Below are 20,011 nucleotides of genomic sequence, written 5' to 3' on the forward strand. Positions count from 1 at the left end.
TACCCGAGTTAGATTTTTTTGGCAAAATACCAAAATTAGAATAGGAACTTCCCCAAAGCTGCCATTTTCAAAATGTCATTTTCCTCTTCATTTCTACTCAAAATCAGCCAGAACTAAACATTTGCAGCACCAGTTGCAGTTGGTACATTGCCATTCACATGTTTCCTGTGACTGTTACCTTTAGAGTTACAACTATAGCTAGGCTTGAATCAGTAAAACATCAGCCATCTGAGCAAATCAAAAAGATGGTCAAAACCAAATTGCCACATATCTTTCATTAGGTGCTAATTATCTTGTCTTCCAAGTCAAACCACTCATGAGTAAGAACTAGGGGGCTGATTTGCTGATGTTTATTTATTTATTCAAAAAGGATTGCCATAGGAAAGCAATGAATTGATTCAGAAACTTTTAACAATTTGCAACTAAAATTAATTATGATCTGCCAGGAAATGTGATTAATTTGGATTTTTTTTTTAAAGTTACAATTAGTATGTCAAATGCCTATGTTTATTTGTGAATTAAAAAAAAAAGTATTTACCCTCACACACACTTTTGTTTTCTCCCTCAGTTCATGTCACTTAAGTGGCTGTGAACAGATCTTTATATTCTTTCTGTTTACCTTTTAAACAGTGCTGATCTAAGACAATCTCCATGTCATGTTTCTGCAGCTTTAACCCTCTGACCATCTGGAGAGTTCTGCAGGCAACTAAGTAATAAAATTTCCCACTGGGGTAAAGAGCCTATGGCACACAGTAATCAGTGCTCTTAAAAGCAGTTAACATGCCTTACATAAGCATATGTGCTGAGTTAAATATTTATCCAGATTTATATTTGATTAATAAAAACTACATGCTGACAGTACTGTAACTTCCTCTGTGTAGTGATACTCCCTCTTAGCCTGGACATTTTAAGTGCCTTCTTTTTTAATTTATAAAAGAAGTTTTGGTTTCCTAAGTGGGCTGCTATCCTGTCCTCAATTATAAATAATCCAAAATTGAATTTGGAGACAAGTCACACTCTAAACCAAGCAAATGGAGAAATTAATGAATATTGTTTTGTCTTTGTTACCGCATGTACCCATTACAGCGTGGGATAAGAAGAGCAAAGGACAGTAGAGAAGAGGGGCATACCCTGTACCCATTGAAGTCAACTGCAAAATTTTAAATGGGAGCAGAACCAGAGCCTTGCTCTGTTATAGTTTGCGGGCTGATTTATTTAAGGCTTGATCTGATTGGGCAGTTGAGAAGGGTGGTTGAAAAGGCCTCCAATTTCTATACACAAGGAAGCAGCAAAGAATCCTGTGGCACCTTATAGACTAACAGACGTTTTGCACCATGAGTTTTCGTGGGTGAATACCCACTTCTTCGGATGCAAGTAGTGGAAATTTCCAGGGGCAGGTGTATATATAAGCAAGCAAGAAGCAAGGTTACCCACTTCTTCGGATGCAAGTAGTGGAAATTTCCAGGGGCAGGTGTATATATAAGCAAGCAAGAAGCAAGGTTATCTCTAGCTTGCTTCTTGCTTGCTTATATATACACCTGCCCCTGGAAATTTCCACTACTTGCATCCGAAGAAGTGGGTATTCACCCACGAAAGCTCATGCTGCAAAACGTCTGTTAGTCTATAAGGTGCCACAGGATTCTTTGCTGCTTCTACAGAACCAGACTAACACGGCTACCCCTCTGATACTATACACAAGGAATGGAGAAAAATTGGGCACAATTATGGCTCCCCTACAGGAATGCTCACTTCCTAGTCATGAGATTTGTTAGTTCTGCTAGGTGAAATGAGAGATTGTGGATTAGTAACTGAATGGGGTTTGGTACATAAAAAAGGTATTTATGAGTGTATTTCTGATCTACTAGAGAATGTATAGTATCTATGGTGCAAGGACTGCTTCCTATGTTCTTAGTTGAAATGTGTTAACGTTTCATAAGATTGTGGCCTGCTTTTCTTTCCAACTTCTGTATTTGTCCTCATTTGAGCATCCCTGTAGCAAGAAATGTGAATATACAGTATTGTTAAGAGTGACCGACACACACTGTAGAAAAATAAGAGCTATTGACCAGCCAGGCAACCAGCTTAGCTTTTGTACAAAATGTTGCTATATTTATTTGGAACTCAGGATCAGTGAGGTGTTAATTTTAAGACTATCTTATTTTCCAATCCGTTATAAGTCAAAAGCAAGTTTCATGCAAAACAGTTGTGATTTTGGGTAAGCTGCCTGGAAAGCAACAATATAAGAAGATGACGGTGAATGAGAAAATCACAATAAAAATGCATGACGGTTTTTGAGGTATTATTATATAGCAACTGGACAATGGGAAGAGCACTTTCCAAGAGCACTGGAAATTGGATGTACAAATCCTGTTAACAATAATTCAAATTGTGCATCAAATACACACTGTTCTGAAAATACACCTCCTGCCTCCCATTCCTGTAATACCTCCATCTTGTTAATCTATATGCCAACTCTGCTCCCTCTTTACACAATTAGTAATTATAATAAGTGTCTGGATGATAGAAAATGAGCGTGAATTAGTATGTGTGTGTGTGTACGTGTCCACCCTCACCAAATAAAGACATACTGGATTTAATATATTTGGTATAGGAAATCTGTTTGTGTCTGTGATAATTACATACCCACATTCATTCCTCAGACCTACTATGTGTTAAGTGGTAGCAGCCAATTCTGGAGCAAAGAAGTTCAATCTGAAGTTCAAACTAAACTGTTTGGTAAAATGAAATAATAGAATTGTAAGACCAGAAGGGACCTCGAGAGGTCATCTAGTCCTGTCCCCTGCACTCATGGCAGGACTAAGTATTATCTAGACCATCTCTGACAGGTGTTTGTCTAACCTGTTCTTGAAAATCTTCAATGATGGAGATTCCACAGTCTCCCCCAGCCGTCTCTTGCTGCAGCAGCCTGGGGCCGGGGGAGAGGGCAGCTCCAAGGCTGGGGCTTGGAGAGAGGTGCCTCTCCGCAGCCACAGCAGCTCCGGGCATCTCTCCCTGCCTGCATGGCCTTTAATAGCCTGCTGCATGGCCGCGCAGTTTAGAGGGAACTTAGATGCCATTCCTCCAGCTCCATTTACCTGAGCTCTGCTAGATGGCTAAAGACTGGGCCCAGGCACAATCATCCAGAATCTGTGCTGCACCTTTCATCTGTATTTCTAAGGGCTTGTCTCACTAGTGAAATTTACTGGCATAATTATATCAGTTTAACTCTTCTTTTGGACAATCTTATCCTGGAAAATGAATGTCCATACAGGGAGTTATACCGGTATAATTATGCCTATACATTTCCTAACGTACACAACCCCTAAGCCATGTTTGTGCCTCCCAAATTCTCAGCCTGCTCTAATTTGTCAGCCTTGCCCAGCTCCTATGGGCTGCAGGGCCACCCAGAACATTGATAGCCAGAGCTCTCTGGCCACTCTCCCTCCCATGCCCAGCACGTCCCTTAATTGGGAGTCGTAAGGTGTTCAGAGTAGCTCAGGAGGGAATCCCCAGGAGGCTATTCTAGCTTCTTGACTAGCAGTCCTTCACTCCAGAATCAACCTCAATGAGTATAGAATATAATCCTAGTTTCAGTAGCATTTTTGTAGATGTTAATTATCAGATCTGAGGAACAGTTCTTTCACTGAAGTGGCCCCGCAAGCGTTTATTTCTTGTTTCATTGCTCCACCTTCTGGCAGAATTGTATAATGCTTATTTTCCAAAATACAGATGGCAGGGACACCTTTAACCCACAAACTCTCCTCTCTCACACACACATATACTTACATCCCTAAACCATTACTCTAATATTTTACTTGTCTCTTCTGTCATAGTATTTTATTGTCCCTGTAACTGGTTTTAGTAGCATAGAAACCAAACCATTTATGAAGCCATGTCATCTGTAAAATGGAAATTTAGTGGGTAAAATAACCCAAATTATTTGTCATTTTCTTCTGAAAGATGTGCCTTCAGAGTTTTATCCTCTGATTTCAGCAAATGTTTTGCTGCACTGCTCTCAAAGATTAAAATTGTAGTTAAAAAGTCCAAAGAACTGCCCAGTTACATACTTTTATGTTATGTTCATTTAGATGTTAAATGGGCAGGGATGCAAAACCATGCTCAGAAGTGTCCCTAACCTCTGTTTGCCAGAAGCTGGGAATGGGCGATGGGGAATGATCACTTGATTACCTGTATTGTTCATTCCCTCTGAAGCACCTGGCATTGGCCACTGTCAAAAGACAGGATACTGGGCTAGATTAACCACTGGTCTGACTCAATATAGCTGTTCTTATGCCATCACCAATACTCAAGTGTCACTTTCCACACAAGATGCAAGGCAGTAAAGAACAGGGCCAGTATATGTATTAAGCTTTGATTTTAATTTAGGAAAATGGTGAAAAAGAGGATGCAACTCCACTGGAGTTTTTCATTTATGCTTCTGGTAAATCTGGCCCACGTACTCTCCAAAATGATTGCTAGGCAGAAGAAATAGCTGCCAGGATGGCATTATTATTCGCTATAATAGGGTTAACTGTTAATTAGTAACACTAGCCATTTGATTAAGCATTAATAGGGTTGATTAATAATTAAGTGGATGATCATTAACTAATAATACAAAGTAATTAATTTGATCAAATAATCATAACTCTGCATTGGGAGCTGCACCCAACACGTAAATTAACACGTGGTTCCCGCTTTCGGAACCCAAGTCCAGCTCTTCCCCCGGGAAGCCAACAGGCCAGAGCCTTCCGGCACCTCTCGGGACTCTCCGCTCCCCCGCCAGCCCCTTTCGGAAATCTTCGGCAGCCTCGACTCTACCACTCCGTCGGGAAACTCTTCGGGCGCGCCCGCCAGCCCCTTTCGGAAATCTTCGGAACCGCGGGGTCGCTTTCGGCTCTCCGGGAGGCGGGCACTCGCGGCGTCGCAGTCCAATCAGAGGCGAGCCCGCTTGCGGCTCTCTTGCAGCCACGCGCCGCTCTCCCTGCACGAAGACGGGGTCGCCTCACTTTCTCTACGTGATGTGCACATTCGCTCGGGAAATGAATCCCCAGGCTCTGCACTGCCAAGAGCGGAGATGAGCCCGACGGGTACGGAGAAACCCCTCGCCTAATTCGTGGAAGCGGCGGAGGCGGACTCAGCTGTCCTTAAGGCAGCGGCAGGAGGAGGTGGCGCCGCCGGCGGAGTGAGACTCACGTTGCTCGCCCCGGTGAGGAGGCCGTGAAAACCGTTGGGAGGGTCCGTGCGCGTTTCTTCTTCTGGCCGCGCGGGGCGAAGTGGTGGGCAGGTACTAACAGTCATTCTCCCGCTGATAGCGAGGCGGGAGGAGCCTGCTTGGGGTTACCTGCCGCCTGCAGTCAGAGGCCAGTGGGTCCCCCTACCTCGGTTGGGGCTTGTGCGCCTAGTCCTGGAGAAATGGAGGCGGGGGGCTGCCTGAGCTGGGTGAAGGGGAGAGGCCTAGGGCTGCGCAGCGGGGTAAGGAGCGGGTTGTAGGGAATGGGGTCTGGCAGTGCTAGCAAGCGTGGGGGGCACTCTGTTCACTGCGGGTAGAGCAAACCGGGAGGACGAGTGGGTCACTAGCCCTGTGGGTGAGGGGACGGCGAACCCGTAGGGCTAAGTAGGGGCGGGACTGTGGGTGGGGAGTTCCTAGTGTGGGGAGGGGGCTGCTGGGGCAGGGGCGCTCCGGGGGGGGGCACTAGGGCTATGGCCTGCGGAGAGGGATTGGGGCTGGAACAGGCTGTGTGCGCTGCAGGGAAATCGGGGGGGGGGGGGACTGAAATGTAAATGAATTCTGTTCCAGAGGGGGGCATTCTTTTGCAAGGCTGCCTCTTCCAAGGGCCTTCTGATATTAGGGATTGCTTCTCAGAGGGAGATTCTAAGCTGAACAAATAACTAATACAGGAAGGGTTGCCATATTTCAACAGTCAAAAAAGGATTGGGAGGGGAGTCCTGCCCTAGCCCTGCCCCCATGCACACTGTCCCCTGCCCCCACTTCACACCTTCTGACTGCCCCCCTCAGAGCCTCCAGCCCCCTGGCTCCTTGTCCCCTGACTGCCCCCTCCTGGGACCCGTGCCCCTAACTGCCCCACAGGACCCAACCCCCTATCTAAGCCTCCCTGTTCCTTATCCCCTGGCTGCCCCCTCCTGAGATCCCCCTCTAACTGCCCCTCATAGGACCCTACCCCCCTATCTGTCCCTTGACTGCCCAGACCCTTATCCACACCCCTGCCCCCAGACAGACCCCCGGGACTCCCAGGCCTATCCTGCACATGCTGGGAGCTGAGGAGGTGCTCTGAAGCTGCAGGGGAGAAGAGGGGGGGAAGCAGAGGAGGGGCTCTGGCTGCCGGAGCCCCATGCGAGTGGCTCAGTCCTGCCGGCCGCCCTGTCAGTTGTGCTGAGCTCTCTGTATGGGGGGGCTGGAATCCTGAACATTTTTAGATATTTACAAATTTTAACCCCAAAGGCCGGACATGTCTGGGAGAATTTGGACGAATGGTAACCCTAAATTACGAATATGTTAGAATACTAGCAGACTGTGTTTATAAAGTGCCTGACTGCTATGATGATGGATGACATATTAGTTAATACCATGCTTTTTAAGGAGACTAATATGGGGCATTGCAGCTGCTCAGGTTAAAAAACGCATGGATTTGTAGGCCATTTTTCATTAAGCCTGAAAATTATTTAAAAGTTATTTCTTGAGCACTGACTTACAATTGAGTAAAGTGTCTTATGGTGTCATGTACTCCACTTCTTCTGTGAATTCTGGTATATAGACTATGCAGTTGCCAATTGAAAATTTTCTTCTCTGTCCAAGCTTACAAATTCATAGTTACATATCATAAAGAGAACTAGGGCTGTTCAGTGTAACTTAGCCGTATGTCACTCTTGGAAGCAGTTGGACGTGTTTGAGAAACCAGTCAAAATTCTGTGCAATGTTCAGTATATTCCTTACTCAACCGTGCCAATTTTAGTCTTGCTCAGAAGTGCATTGCTTGTTTAATTTTTTTGCAAAATTTTAAAATGTTCCCTAACAGGTTTTTTGTTTTTGTTTTTAATGGGAGTAGTTTGTGGAAGCTGTCATCCGAGTTGCCTAAACCATAACTTTTCACACAAAATAAATAAATAAAATCCATTGCTTATTGTTCAGACCAGGGATCGGCAACCTTTGGCCCGTGGCCCGCCAGGGTAAGCCCCCTGGTGGGCCAGGCCAGTTTGTTTACCTGCCGCGTCCGCAGGTTCGGCCAATCGTGGCTCCCATTGGCCGCAATTCGCCGTTCCAGGCCAATGGGGGCTGTGAGAAGCTGCAGCCAGCACATCCCTTGTCCCACACCGCTTCCTGCAGCCCCCATTAGCCTGGAATGGCGAACTGTGGCCAATGGGAGTCGCGATTGGCCGAACCTGCAGACATGGCAGGTAAACAAACCAGCCAGGCCCGGCATGGGGCTTACCGCAGACCGAAGGTTGCCGATCCCTGGTTCAGACGCTTAAGCATGCATAACTTTACTTAAGCATGCATAGACTCCGGCCTGGTCTACACTAGGCGTTTAAATCGGTTTTAGGAGCATAAAACCGATTTAACGCCAAAACCGTCCACACTAGGAGGCACCTTATATCGATTTTAATGGCTCTTTAAACCGGTTTCTGTACTCCTCCCTAACGAGAGGAGTAACGCTAGTATCGGTATTAACATATCGGATTAGGGTTAGTGTGGACGCTGATCGACGGTATTGGCCTCCGGGAGCTATCCCACAGTGCACCAGTGACCGCTCTGGACCGCAATCTGAACTCGGATGCAGTGGTCAGGTAAACAGGAAAAGCCCCGCGAACTTTTGAATATTTCCTGTTTGCCCAGCGTGGAGCTCCGATCAGCACGGGTGGCGATGCAGTCCGAAATCAAAATAAAAAAAAGAGCTCCCGCATGGACCATGCGGATGTGATCGCTGTAAGGGCAGGCAAATCCGTTCTATCCGTTCTATCAGCGCTCCGTTACAGAAGATGAAATTCAGAATCCTTTTTTAAAAATCTCCAGACAGACGCCAGAGCAGGGACTCAGCGCACTGCAGCGTGACAAGCGTAACGGAAAGCCAAAGAATCAAATGGATGCGCATGGACTGGAGGACTGAAGCTATCCCACAGTTCCTGCAGCCTCCTAAAATTATTTGCATTCTTGGCTGAGCTCCAAATGCTTCTAGGGTCAAACACAGTGTCCGCGGGTCAGGGCATAGCTCGGCAATCTACTCACCCACCCCCCACCCACCCCCAGAAGCGAAAGGTAAAACAATCCTCTGACTCTTTTACATGTCACCCTATCTTTACTGAATGCTGCAGATAGACGCGATAGTGCAGCACTCAACACCAACATCCTTGCTCCCCCCCCGTCATGGGTGGCTGATGGTACAATACGATGGAAATCCATCCTCATCATCAGCATAAGCTGATCGTGCAAAAAGATGGAAATCCATCCTCATCATCAGCCTCAGCTGATGGTACAAAAGGACTGGTAACCGTCCTCGTCATCAGCCTATTGGCCCTAATTTTTTCTGGTGGATGGATGGTGCAATATGGCTGGTAACCATCCTCATCATAGCAACAGGGGGCTGAGCTCCATCAGCCCCCACCCTTCATGTGTAAAGAAAAGATTCAGTTGCCCCTGGACTAGCAGTGGGATGCTGGGCTTCTCTCCTACACACTGCTTAATGTCCTGTCTGGACTATCATAGCAGCTGGAGGCTGCCTTCCACTCATTTCTCACTAACAAGTCAGTGTGTCTTATTCCTGCATTCTTTATTAATTCATCACACAAGTGGGGGGACAATGCTACGGTAGCCAAGAAAGGCTGGGGGAAGAACGGAATCAACAGGTGGGGTTGTTACAGGAGCACCCCCTGTGAATAGCATACAGATAATAATTTCTGCGGGCTCTGACACAGAGCAGGTGGTTCTCTAGCACACTTGCCTATATTAGGCAGCACTGATTCTATTTTTTTATACCAAAAAGGAGGGATTGACTCAGGGAGTCATTCCCAATTTTTGCTTTTGCACCCCTGGCTGATCGGCCAGGGGCACTTATGACAGCAGCCAATGGTACAAAACGATGGAAGGTACAATATGGCTAGTAACCACTCTTGGCTTTTGCGCCCCTGGCTGATTGACCAGGGGCACTAGCAGCAAATGGTACAAAAGGACTGGTAGCCATGATCATCCTCAGTTCCAATTTATGGAAGGGTTTGGATGGTGCAATATGGCTAGTAACCATCTCTGCTGTCATGCAAAAGCAAAAGCATGCTTCTGTGTAGCGCTGCTGAATCGCCTCTGTGAGCGGCATCTAGTACACATACGGTGAGAGTCACAAACGGCAAAAAAAGCTCCATGATTGCCATGCTATGGCATCTGCCAGGGCAATCCAGGGGAAAAAGGCGCGAAATGCTTGTCTGCCGTTGCTTTCCCAGACGAAGGAGTGACTGACGACATTTACCCAGAACCACCCGCGACAATGATTTTTGCCCCATCAGGCACTGGGATCTCAACCCGGAAGTTCCAAGGGGCGGGGGAGGCTGCGGGAACTATGGGATAGCTAGGGAATAGCTACCCACAGTGCAACGCTCCAGAAATCGACGCTAGCCTCGGACCATGGACGCACACCACCGATTTAATGTGTTTAGTGTGGCCGCGCGCACTCGATTTTATAAAATCTGTTTTACAAAACCGGTTTATGCAAATTCGGAATAGTCCCGTAGTGTAGACGTACCCTTAGTTGCAGTGATTTCAGTTCAGTCGTGTTGCTAAAGTTACATGTGTTTAAATGTTTGTAGGATTGCATCAAAGCACAGATGTATAATACACTACTGAGAATTCTGGCAGCTGCCATCACCTTAACTAAGGTAGGGATCCCCTTGGTGGCAACAGAAAAAAATCTTTTAAAAAAGTAGTGTAAACAGGGCCTTAGAGCACAGTGGCTGGGCTAATCTAGCTAGATTAATCTTTCTCTTCTACTGAACAAAAGACCAATAAAAAAAAAAACAACCTCTGCTAAAAATTATACTGTCATGAAAAAACTGAGGATTGTGTCCTATAACTATAGCTGGTTTTTCTTAGAAAACACAATGACTGGAAGAGCTAGAGCTAGAGCGAGAGGACGAGCTCGTGGCCAGCAAATAGCTGTACCTCCTGTAGGAGCAGCTTCTGTGAGTATTCATTTTTCAGATCCAGCACATCTACATTTTTAAATATTAAAATTCAGAGTTGTCTGCTTCCCATACAGTTGTATATGTATCAAGGGCTTCATTTGAAATCAAACCTGTTTTTGCTTCACATGACTGATAAGCAAATGCACTGCCACAGTAAAGGTGTAAAAGCAGCAAAGAATCCTGTGGCACCTTATAGACTAACAGATGTCCAAAATGTCTGTTAGTCTATAAGGTGCCACAGGATTCTTTGCTGCTTTTACAGATCCAGATTAACACAGCTACCCCTCTGATACTTGACAGTAAAGGTGGTATATTCCTTTAAAGCTTTGTGTGTGTAGGTGTCATTGTCTTGCTAATGACCTTTGTGCCTTCTTGAGAGGTTTGGCTGTGTGCTTAACTTCATAGATAGGAATTGCTTTCCATGAGGACAGGTAGGCTCCCTCAGATGCCTGAGTTTGAGTGCTGTATTCAGCAGTATATGGAACACAGAAGATGCTGCCTCCTGATGAGTTGCACTAAAATATATATACATGGTTATTCTAAAATATGTTAGGTATAAAAGGCTTCCTTTCTGCAGAGTCAACTGCCTTTTCCCCTGTAGTTTTTGTGGTATTTTTTGTAGTATCTTTGGGGACCAGGAGTTGCATTTCATGTTCCTCAGATTGCAATAATTGCAGGAGCTTTCCCCCCCCCCCCCTTTTCTTTTAAATAAAGAGGATGTGGTGGAGAGCAGCTTGAAGCCAGCTTCAGTTAACCAGTGATAGTTAGATACAGCACTGCTACATGCAGAATAATCATGCCATTTCTGTAGTGTTGTCTTCCAAACTGAATGAGTAATTTTACTGAATAACTTTTTGGTAACTTAGGTTAATATGTCACTCTATATTAAATAACCATCATAGGAACTTGGCTATGCAGTAGACCCTCTGGTGACTTCATTTGATAGTACAGGGTTTTTTGTGATATCAGTGAGTGCTGTTCCTAAGTGTAGTGGACTTTGCAGGATCAGAGGCCACCTAGCTATGTGCAACCTAGACCTTTGCAACCTCAACCTCAACCACAACCACCATCAGAGGGAGAATTTGTTGGCCGTGGACGACAAAGAGGAGCTCCTATTGTTCCACAAGGTGAGATGGAGGGGATCAGGAAGTGAAGGTTATTGCCTACAGAACAAGTATTTAGAAGACTTAATGATTAGAAGACTAAGATAATTATATATTCAGGATGGCATTTCTGATTTTTTTCTTCAAAATCAGATTAATAACTAGTTAAATCTGAAGTACGGAAATTTTTTCTGATGTGGTCTCATAATGGCACATTATTTCTCAAACAGCTTGAACTTTGATGGAGCTAGATAAAGAAAGCAAACTTTACTGTTGGGTCCTGCTTATTCTACACCCGGGCTCTAGTTGTCTTTGCTGTCATAGAATTAATATTCCTGAGTGTATCTCTTTACTTTTGGCAAATGGTGGAGATTGAAAGCTCTGTATAAGAAGCTGTTTTTCAGAGCACATGGTTTTAATTGGTTTCCCAGTTGAGGGTTTTTCATAGCATATCATATCAGGACTGGAAGGGACCTCAGGAGGTCATCTACCCCAACCCCCCACTCAAAGCAGGACCAATCCCCAGACAGATTTTTGCCTCAGATCCCTAAATGGCCCCTTCAAGGATTGAATTTATAACCCTGGGTTTAGCAGGCCAATGCTCAAACCACTGATCTATCCCTCCCTGCAGACTGGAATTTCTTGTGATTAGGAAATGGAATATATTTACATATCTTGTTTTACCTGTTCCATTTTTTTCTATCCTGAATTATTAGTAAATACTAGGGCTGTCAAACAGTTAAAAAATTAATCATGATTAATCACAAGATTAAAAAAATAGTTGCAGTTAATCGCAGTTTTAATCGGTCTGGAGTATCTTGGCTGGGGCGGCTCCATGGGGGAGGGGGAAGGAGCAGCAGTGGAGCAGGACAGCAGGGGGAGGGGCACCCCTGCCCTGGAGGCATGCAGTGGCACCACAAGAGCATGGCATCCTGGGTGGTGGCCCCCTTGCCGACCCCTAAGGCTGGACCTGTCCAGCAGGGAGGGGATGGTGCAGGCGTTGAGTGGGGGCGCTGGGCTCCTCTTTCCCCCTGGCAGGTTTTTAACCAGCTCTACCAAATTGCTCACATACTATGGGATAGGGTCATGAGGAGTGTGATTTAAAGCTTGTTAAAAATAAACCATTAATTTGTTTTGAGTTAATCGCATGCGTTAACTACCATTAATTGACTGCCTTAGTAAATACTTACATTAGGATAGTGTTTTAAATGCACAAGTTACCATATGGCTTTCTTTCTGCGTTGCTTGGTTGAGGAGGAGGGTAGAAATGATGCAACACACTTCTAGAACCACTACAGTTTCTTCTCTTTGACAGCTTGCACGTGCAGCTATAGTTGTAATAACTATACAAATTAGATTGAAATTCTTTTAAAGTGTCACTGAATTTAGGAGTTAACACTTAATCTCTATATATGCCCCCAAAAGAGGTTGATGTAGCCAGTTTGATATCACTGCTCAAAGAGGTTCATGCTCTTCAGATTCCAGATGTACGCTCATTCCCAGGAGATCTTAAGGCGTACTAGTACTACACAAAGCAGGCTTATTTTGCTACGTACAGAAAGAAGAAAGTGGTAACACATTGGCTCCATGTAGATACTGCATATGGACCTGGAAGTACAGCCAATCTAATAGCGACCCATGAGCCTTCAGGCAATTACACCACAAGATAAAGGAGTTCTTCTAATAGTAGAATGGATCTACCTCAGTTTAGGGGCCGCCAGACATCTGCCATATTTCTCTGAATGAGTTTTGAGTTTATGGTATGAATGCAGACATCATTTGAAAACTCAAGTTACAAGTAATTTTTTTCCTTTAAATATTTTGTTGAAATGCAATCGGTAACAGGGAAAAAATCTGAGAACCTGGGTTGAAATTTGGCATATTTCACAATTGAAATGAAGTTTTAACAGATAGTACTAAATCCCAAATGAAATAATGAAGATGTTGAAAATTGGGATTTAAAGTATATCTAGCTCTCTTCATTGCTATTTGAACTCTGTGTAATACCTGTCTCAGTCTAACCCGTAGCCCTGTAGTACTTTTAGAGTTGTAAAATACATCTCAAATAGCTACAGATTTTTTTTTATAATGCCATTGTTCTGAGAGTTGAGGCAACCTTGAGGCTCCTTCAGATTGTGCTATGGCAACTGCTCTGGCTTCTTCTGTTCAAGGGTTCAGTTCTTAAAGTCCTCAGCATTCTTTTGTTTGTATTTCACATTGTAATGGTTTAATAAATTGGTTAATTTTATCATGATTTATATTCATTTCCCCTCTCCCCAAAATTCCAGGACATGATATTTCAGTTGGTTTTCAGGAACTGTCATTAGCAGATAGGGGTGGACGTCGCAGAGATTTCTATGACCTTGGGGTAAATACACGGCAAGCTATAGAACATGTTAAAGACTCAAAAACAGGTAAGTTAATATTGTGGTTTCAAATATAAAATATGCTCGTAGAAATATAGTTTCTACGCTATATGGCTATAGGCTTTGCCTATAGCCATATGCTATAGGCTTTGCCTATAGCCATATGCTATAGGCTTTGTCTCAACAGTTGTTAAACGAGGATTATTTATATTTCAGTAGCGCCTAGAAGGCCAAATCAGGGACCAGGACTTCATTGTATTAGGAATGCTGTAAAAGATGGGGAGAGAAATAGTAGAAAAAAGTGACCTTGCTCCAAAGGGTTTTAAATTTTAAGTGTTTCAGCAGGAACAAGACATTTTCATTTGAGGGATACCTCTGTTGGTTCTATTACATATTTTTGTTGCACATTTATTGAGGGTCTCTTTTAGCTAAAAACTTGACAGTCATTTATTGAAATTAAATCACCCCGACTTGCTTGTTTAGTTTTTCTCTTGGTCCTCTACAAGTTGTAGTTTCAAAGGGGCTGTCTAAAATGTGCTGCTCTCCCCTGATAACTTCTGCAAACTTTTCCAGATTATTAAACTTCAGTTACATGCAAGGGGTCATTTTTAGTATTCCTCTGCTACTAGTTAATAGGTGCATGTTGCCTTGATATTCTTAACAAATCGAATTGCGCAGATTTTATTCTAACGTTCAGTTTTGACCTGAATGGACTGTAATGTTTAAAGTTTACTGTGCCCTGAATTGTCTCTTCGTATTTGTAAACATCCTTTACTTCTGGGGGAATTCTGCGCCACTGCCCACTCACATAATTCATGTCCCCCACAGGTTCTTCTCCAACCCACTGCAGAAAATACATTCCACTGGGGAGGCACTGCAGTTACACCTTTTGCTCACCAAAGACTGCTGTGGTGCCAAAAGAGGGGGCAGCTGGCTGGAGCAGCCAGCCAGAGAGGGAGGGGGCAGTTGTCTGCCTTCCTCCCAGTGCCTTGTCTGCAGGGCCAGATGAGGAGGCACAGGATATGGGGAGGATGGACAGAGCAGGGCACACGAGACTGTTTTGGGGGTTAAAGACGGGTTCAGAAGGGCTAATGGGGTGGACAGACTGAAACAGGCACAGGAGCTAGTGGGGTGACCGCATTGAGCCAGGGCCTGAATGGAAGTGGAGGTGCAGGAACACATGGGGATGGGTAGAGGCGGGATGCAGGGATTAGGGTGAAGATCAGGAACTCGCAGGGACAGAGGCAAATGTGCCTGAGAGGCTAGGGGTCAGCCAGGATCTGGATGGGAGATGCTCCCTAACAATTCCCCCCCCCGAAACCCCAATCCCCCCCCCCCCCCAAAACCTGTTTCATCCTTATCCCGCCCACACCCAACAACCCTCCAGGTTCGATCCCAGGCTCCTTCCCAGGAATTACGTCCCTCTCCCTCAGCTCCTCTGTTACCCCTGACTCCCCCAAGCCTTTGCACTGCTTTTTCTTCTGTAAGAAGGCTTGGACAGGAATCTATACACCGGGGTCTCAAACATGTGGCGGAGTTATTTGCTGCAGCCTGCCAAGGCGCCCGCCCCTTCCTCCCCCGGAGTTATTTCCTGTGGCTGCCAAGCTCTCCCCACCTCCCTCCCCCTGTGTGCCACATTCCTGCTCCTCTGCCTACCTCCAGGCACTTCCTGCTGCCAAACAACTGTTTGGCGGCACGTAGTGCTTTCCAGGAGGGAGGGGGGAGGAGTGGGAGCCGTGTGCTTAGGGGAGGAGGCGTGGCATAAAAGTTCTTTATCCTTTATTGGGTCTTCAGAGAACACTTAAGACTTGCTTCTACAGGTCCCAATTTGTAAGAAATTCATACTCCAGATGTACACATTAAGAGTCCCAAATAAGTCTCCTTTGTGGAAAGAGCCATTGAAAACTGCCAGTTGGGTGGCTTGAGAAGGGTAAATTGCCGCGGTCATCCAAACCTGGGTTTTCAAAGCATTATTTGATTAGAGGATACATATGACAATTCTGCCTTAGCAAACAAAGCAGGTTGGATAAGAGAGCTTCTGTTAGCTATGTCTTAGGCAGTTGCAGGCTACACTGATGGTCTAAATTTACTCTTAGAAGCTGATTCTTGGAGGGGTTTACACTAGTGACAGAAACTTAACTACTAATGGTGGTCTAGTCTTGATTATATTGCGAGTTTTCCTCTTAAGCACTAGAGGAGCGTAAATAAATGGTACAGTATTGAAGGAAACTTGGGCTTGCCTTATTAATGAATCTGAGGGGACACTCAGTGAAATTGAAATGCAGCAACATATACTTCCTTACACATCAGTTTAACTTAAAGTGCATAACTGATTTGTGGTACTTACTACCACATTGTATTGAGTCTGAGCTTAGTAAGTGCAAAAATAAACTGGCATCTTGAGTGGATTAAAATATACAGTTACGCTGATAAACACTTGTGAAATAAGGCAACAACTAACTGCTTGGGGTAAAGAAGAGATGTCCACTATGGACAAGTTGTAATTGTTTACAGGAGCTCTAGCATCTTTCTCTGAAGCACCTACAGTCTACTTTAAGTGACGCAATACCAGACTGTATGCTGTTCTCATTCTATATGGCACTTCTGCAGTAGGTGATAGGATTGTAGAATCTCTGGAAATTTGACACTGGCAACCACCTGCTGGATGTGTCTGAAAGAGGACTTGCATGATTTCCATAGTTGTTAGAGTTGAAACAGTTCAGAAAAAGTTTAAAAATTAAATTTTTGGGTGGATTGTCTCTATTTAAAAGTTGCAAAGTTGTTGAAATGCTGTACATTTAAAAAACTTAGTTTTATAACTAGCTATTTTTTGTCATTTTAGGTACTTCAGGTACCACAATAAGATTAAGTACGAACCATTTTCGGTTGACATCTCGTCCACAATGGGCTTTATATCAGTACCATATTGACTATAATCCTCAGATGGAAGCTCGGCGTCTTCGCTCAGCTTTACTTTTTCAGCATGAAGAATTTATTGGGAGGACACATGCATTTGATGGAACAATGTTATTCTTACCAAAAAAACTAGAAAATAAGGTGTGTGTATGTATGTATGCATGAAATGGTGCTAGATTCTATTTGACTTTTATTCTTGCATAGTACTTTCATTCTTTTTGGGGTGAAACTCTATGAAGTATGAGTAGGATTGCTATAAAATATGCAGCTTTTAATTAGGTTGAGTTTCTGAGAGTTAATTATTTGTCTTGAAGTATGGGAACTTGATGGGCTAATGAAACTCAAATCATACTAGCCCACACCCAAATTATTCAGGCCCAAATAATCTTGTATTCCTGCATGGAGATAATGGAGTTTGAAGGTACTGACCAAAAAGAGCATCTTGAAGTCTTAATACTGACTGCTCTGGTGCCTGTCCAGCTTACAAGCCTTGGCTTCTTGTAATAAGCAAAAAACTTGCGTACACTCAGCACCAAGCCACCTTCTTCTAAGCCCTCTGGGTACTGCCACCTCTTGGCTCAATACAGCCACAATGATGCCAATACTTCAATTCTGTCCAATCTGGCTTCAATACAGTCTGTCCACTCTCAGCTTTACTGGCACTGACTGTCCTGGTGCTCAAAGAACTGGTACTGACTATGCCTTTGACTACTTGTTTGTTACTGTCCCTGTCATTATTCAAGTATCAGAGGGGTAGCCGTGTTAGTCTGGTTCTGTAGAAGCAGCAAAGAATCCTGTGGCACCTTATAGACTAACAGAGGTTTTGCAGCATGAGCTTTCATGGGTGAATACCCACTTCTTCGGATGCAAGTCATCCGAAGAAGTGGGTATTCACCCACGAAAGCTCATGCTGCAAAACGTCTGTTAGTCTATAAGGTGCCACAGGATTCTTTGCTGTTCCTGTCATTATTGATGCTTTCTCTCTGTACTATTGATGCTACAGGGAGGTAGGGCAGCTAAGGACTTAATGACACCCTGACTCTCAGTTGCTTTTTTTCCCTCAGCTTGGTGGGTGGTAGTCAGGAGTACTGGTACAGACTTTGGTGCATAAGTCACCCAGTATGGGAGAAATCGTCTAAGGTTATTCCTCTAGCTACTCCATCTGGTACCACCCTGCCTTCACTAGACAATTATTCATTTTCATCTTCTGAGTCAGCCAGGAGCAGGGAGGAATCTCCATTACCATACTTGGGCTATAGACACTCATCTCCAATAACTCCTTGATGGGATTCCAGGGTGGAGTTCTAACACTCTAGGCATAGATCTCATGCTAGGGATATTCTTCCAGGGAGTCCACCCTGCTGGCCTCCAGTGACATAGGCCAGCCAACCTACCTTGGCTTTATTGGGCACCCTGGGGCCTTTTCTGTCCCTACAGAACAACCTCAGCCACAGTTCAGGCATAGATGCCAACGTTTCCAGGCACTGGTAAGTGCTTCCGCCCTCTCTGCTCCGTTCCCTCCCTGCCCATATTGGACTCCTTCCCCAAATCCCTTCCCTGGCCCCGCCTCTTCCTTGAGCATGCTGTGTTCCCCCTTGTCTGCTGGAGCTGGGGGAGAAGCGGCACGCTCAGGGGAGGCGGCAGAGATGAGCTGGGGTGGGGGTGGGTGGGGCGCTGCTTTCTTCTGTGGGTGCTCCAGCCCTGGAGCACCCACAGAGTCGGAGCCTATGAGTTGAGACCTTGGTTGCCTCAACCTCAGCCTTCAAAGGAGGTTCCCTCCACTCAACTACCCTCAAAGCCTCCAGTTTCCAAGGTGCAGCCTGAGGAGGAGCTAGAAGATGACCAGCACAAGATGCAGCTTCATTTATCATCTTCGTGAGTGGATGAGGTAGCTGGGCTGATTCTAGTCCATCCTTATCTGCAGACTACAAAGCATTCCAAGAGTTGACGAGGAGAGCAGCTACAGCATTAGAGCTATCTCTGGAGGTGATTCAGGAGAGTGCTATACAGTCCTGGAGTCCTTACACTGTGCTGTCCCTGGTCAAGTGGTGCACCCTATATATAAGGGGCTGTAGGATCCCACCAACATACTATGGAAAACTCTTGTCTCTATAGCACCCACCCTGAATAAGGCTATCAGGTTCTGGCATAAGGATTCAAACAGTTTTTCCTATGCTGGGGTCCCTGGTAATAACGGCATCCAGTGGTGGACAAGACAGGGTGAGCAAAAATCTACTTCCAGGGATGAAGGGAAAAAAAACTGAGATTGCTTGAAAGAAAGTTACTTGACTGTGAAGATAGCTAGTTATCAGGTGATTGTTGCAAAATACAATTTTATTGAGTGAAACTCTTAGGCCTGGTCTACACTAGGGGGGTGTGTCGAACTAAGGTACGCGACTTCAGCTACGTGAATAGCTTAGCTGAAGTCGAACTACCTTAGTTCGACTGACTTACCCGTCCAGGCGCCATGGGGTCGAAGTCCGCGGCTCCCCCATCGACTCCGGAGTTCCGGAGTCGACGGGAGCGCGCCCGGAGTTCGAACTATCGCGTCTAGATTAGACGCGATAGTTCGAACTCCGAGAAGACGAACTCTCCGCGTCGACCCGGCTGGTAAGTATGGACCTACCCTTAGAGGAGCTAATTGAAGAGCTCAAGTCTGTTGTGGCCAAGGGCTAGCTTGTCTCCAGAACATCTCTTCTGTCAGCTCTCAATGGACTAGAAAAAGCAGCTTGATCTGTGGTCACAGCCATTGTAATGAGAAGGTCATTGTGGTGAACACTTTGGGTATCCCTAAGAAAGTGGAGACAACTATTGAGGACCTTCCCCTTGAGGGAGACAACCTTCTTAGTAGTAAGACAGACAAGGCCTTGCACACCCTTAAAGACTCTTGTGCAACCATAATGTATTTGGGCGTGTACGTACTTTCACTCAAAAGGAAGCAGTATAGGTCTCAACTTTACTACCAATCACATTCTTATGCACCAAGGCAGCCTGAACAGGCAAGGAATAGGCATAAATTCCCAAGTCAGAGGTAGTTATCTGTTCCTGCCTCAGTAATCTCTCACCAGCAGCAGTCATCTAAACAGTAGATTTGACTGCCTCCTCAGGAACAGTTTGTTGTTCAAAACTCATTTGGGAAGCATTTGTACCATTTCTGCAGTGTCTGAAATACTATCACCTCAAATCGCTGGATTCTAGATGTGGAATTGGGATACACCACACAATTTCAGTCTCTGCCCTTAACCAATCCTATTCTGGGACCCCCACTCACCAGATTGCATTGTTTCAAGAAGTGCTGGCTCTTCTCAGTCTTGGTGCTATCGAGGTGCCACCCTCCCACAACATCAGGAAAAGGGTTTTATTCTTGTGACTTATCTTCAGAAATAAAGGGGTGGTAGTGGTGGTGAAGGCCCATTCTACATTTGAGAGACCCGAACATCT

At 45.1% G+C, this 20,011-nt stretch overlaps 1 protein-coding gene across 10 annotated transcripts in view; it reads left to right on the forward strand.

Moving 5' to 3' along the window:
• Positions 1-4,968: 4,968 nt before the first annotated feature.
• Positions 4,969-20,011, forward strand: part of PIWIL1 (piwi like RNA-mediated gene silencing 1) — a 64,587-nt gene continuing 49,544 nt past the window's right edge. For 4 of the 10 annotated variants that reach the window (XM_044989719.1, XM_044989711.1, XM_044989712.1 and 1 more), the window contains exons 1-6: positions 5,200-5,284; positions 9,811-9,879; positions 10,094-10,182; positions 11,189-11,312; positions 13,577-13,702; positions 16,497-16,711. In XM_044989719.1, the coding sequence (XP_044845654.1) occupies positions 10,102-10,182; positions 11,189-11,312; positions 13,577-13,702; positions 16,497-16,711 (546 nt within the window). In that variant the 5' untranslated portion in view covers positions 5,200-5,284; positions 9,811-9,879; positions 10,094-10,101. The other 6 variants (XM_044989714.1, XM_044989713.1, XM_044989715.1 and 3 more) reach the window with 6 other exon arrangements.

The sequence above is a fragment of the Mauremys mutica genome, chromosome 16 (genome assembly GCF_020497125.1).
Source record: "Mauremys mutica isolate MM-2020 ecotype Southern chromosome 16, ASM2049712v1, whole genome shotgun sequence".
Taxonomy (NCBI): Eukaryota; Metazoa; Chordata; order Testudines; family Geoemydidae; genus Mauremys; species Mauremys mutica.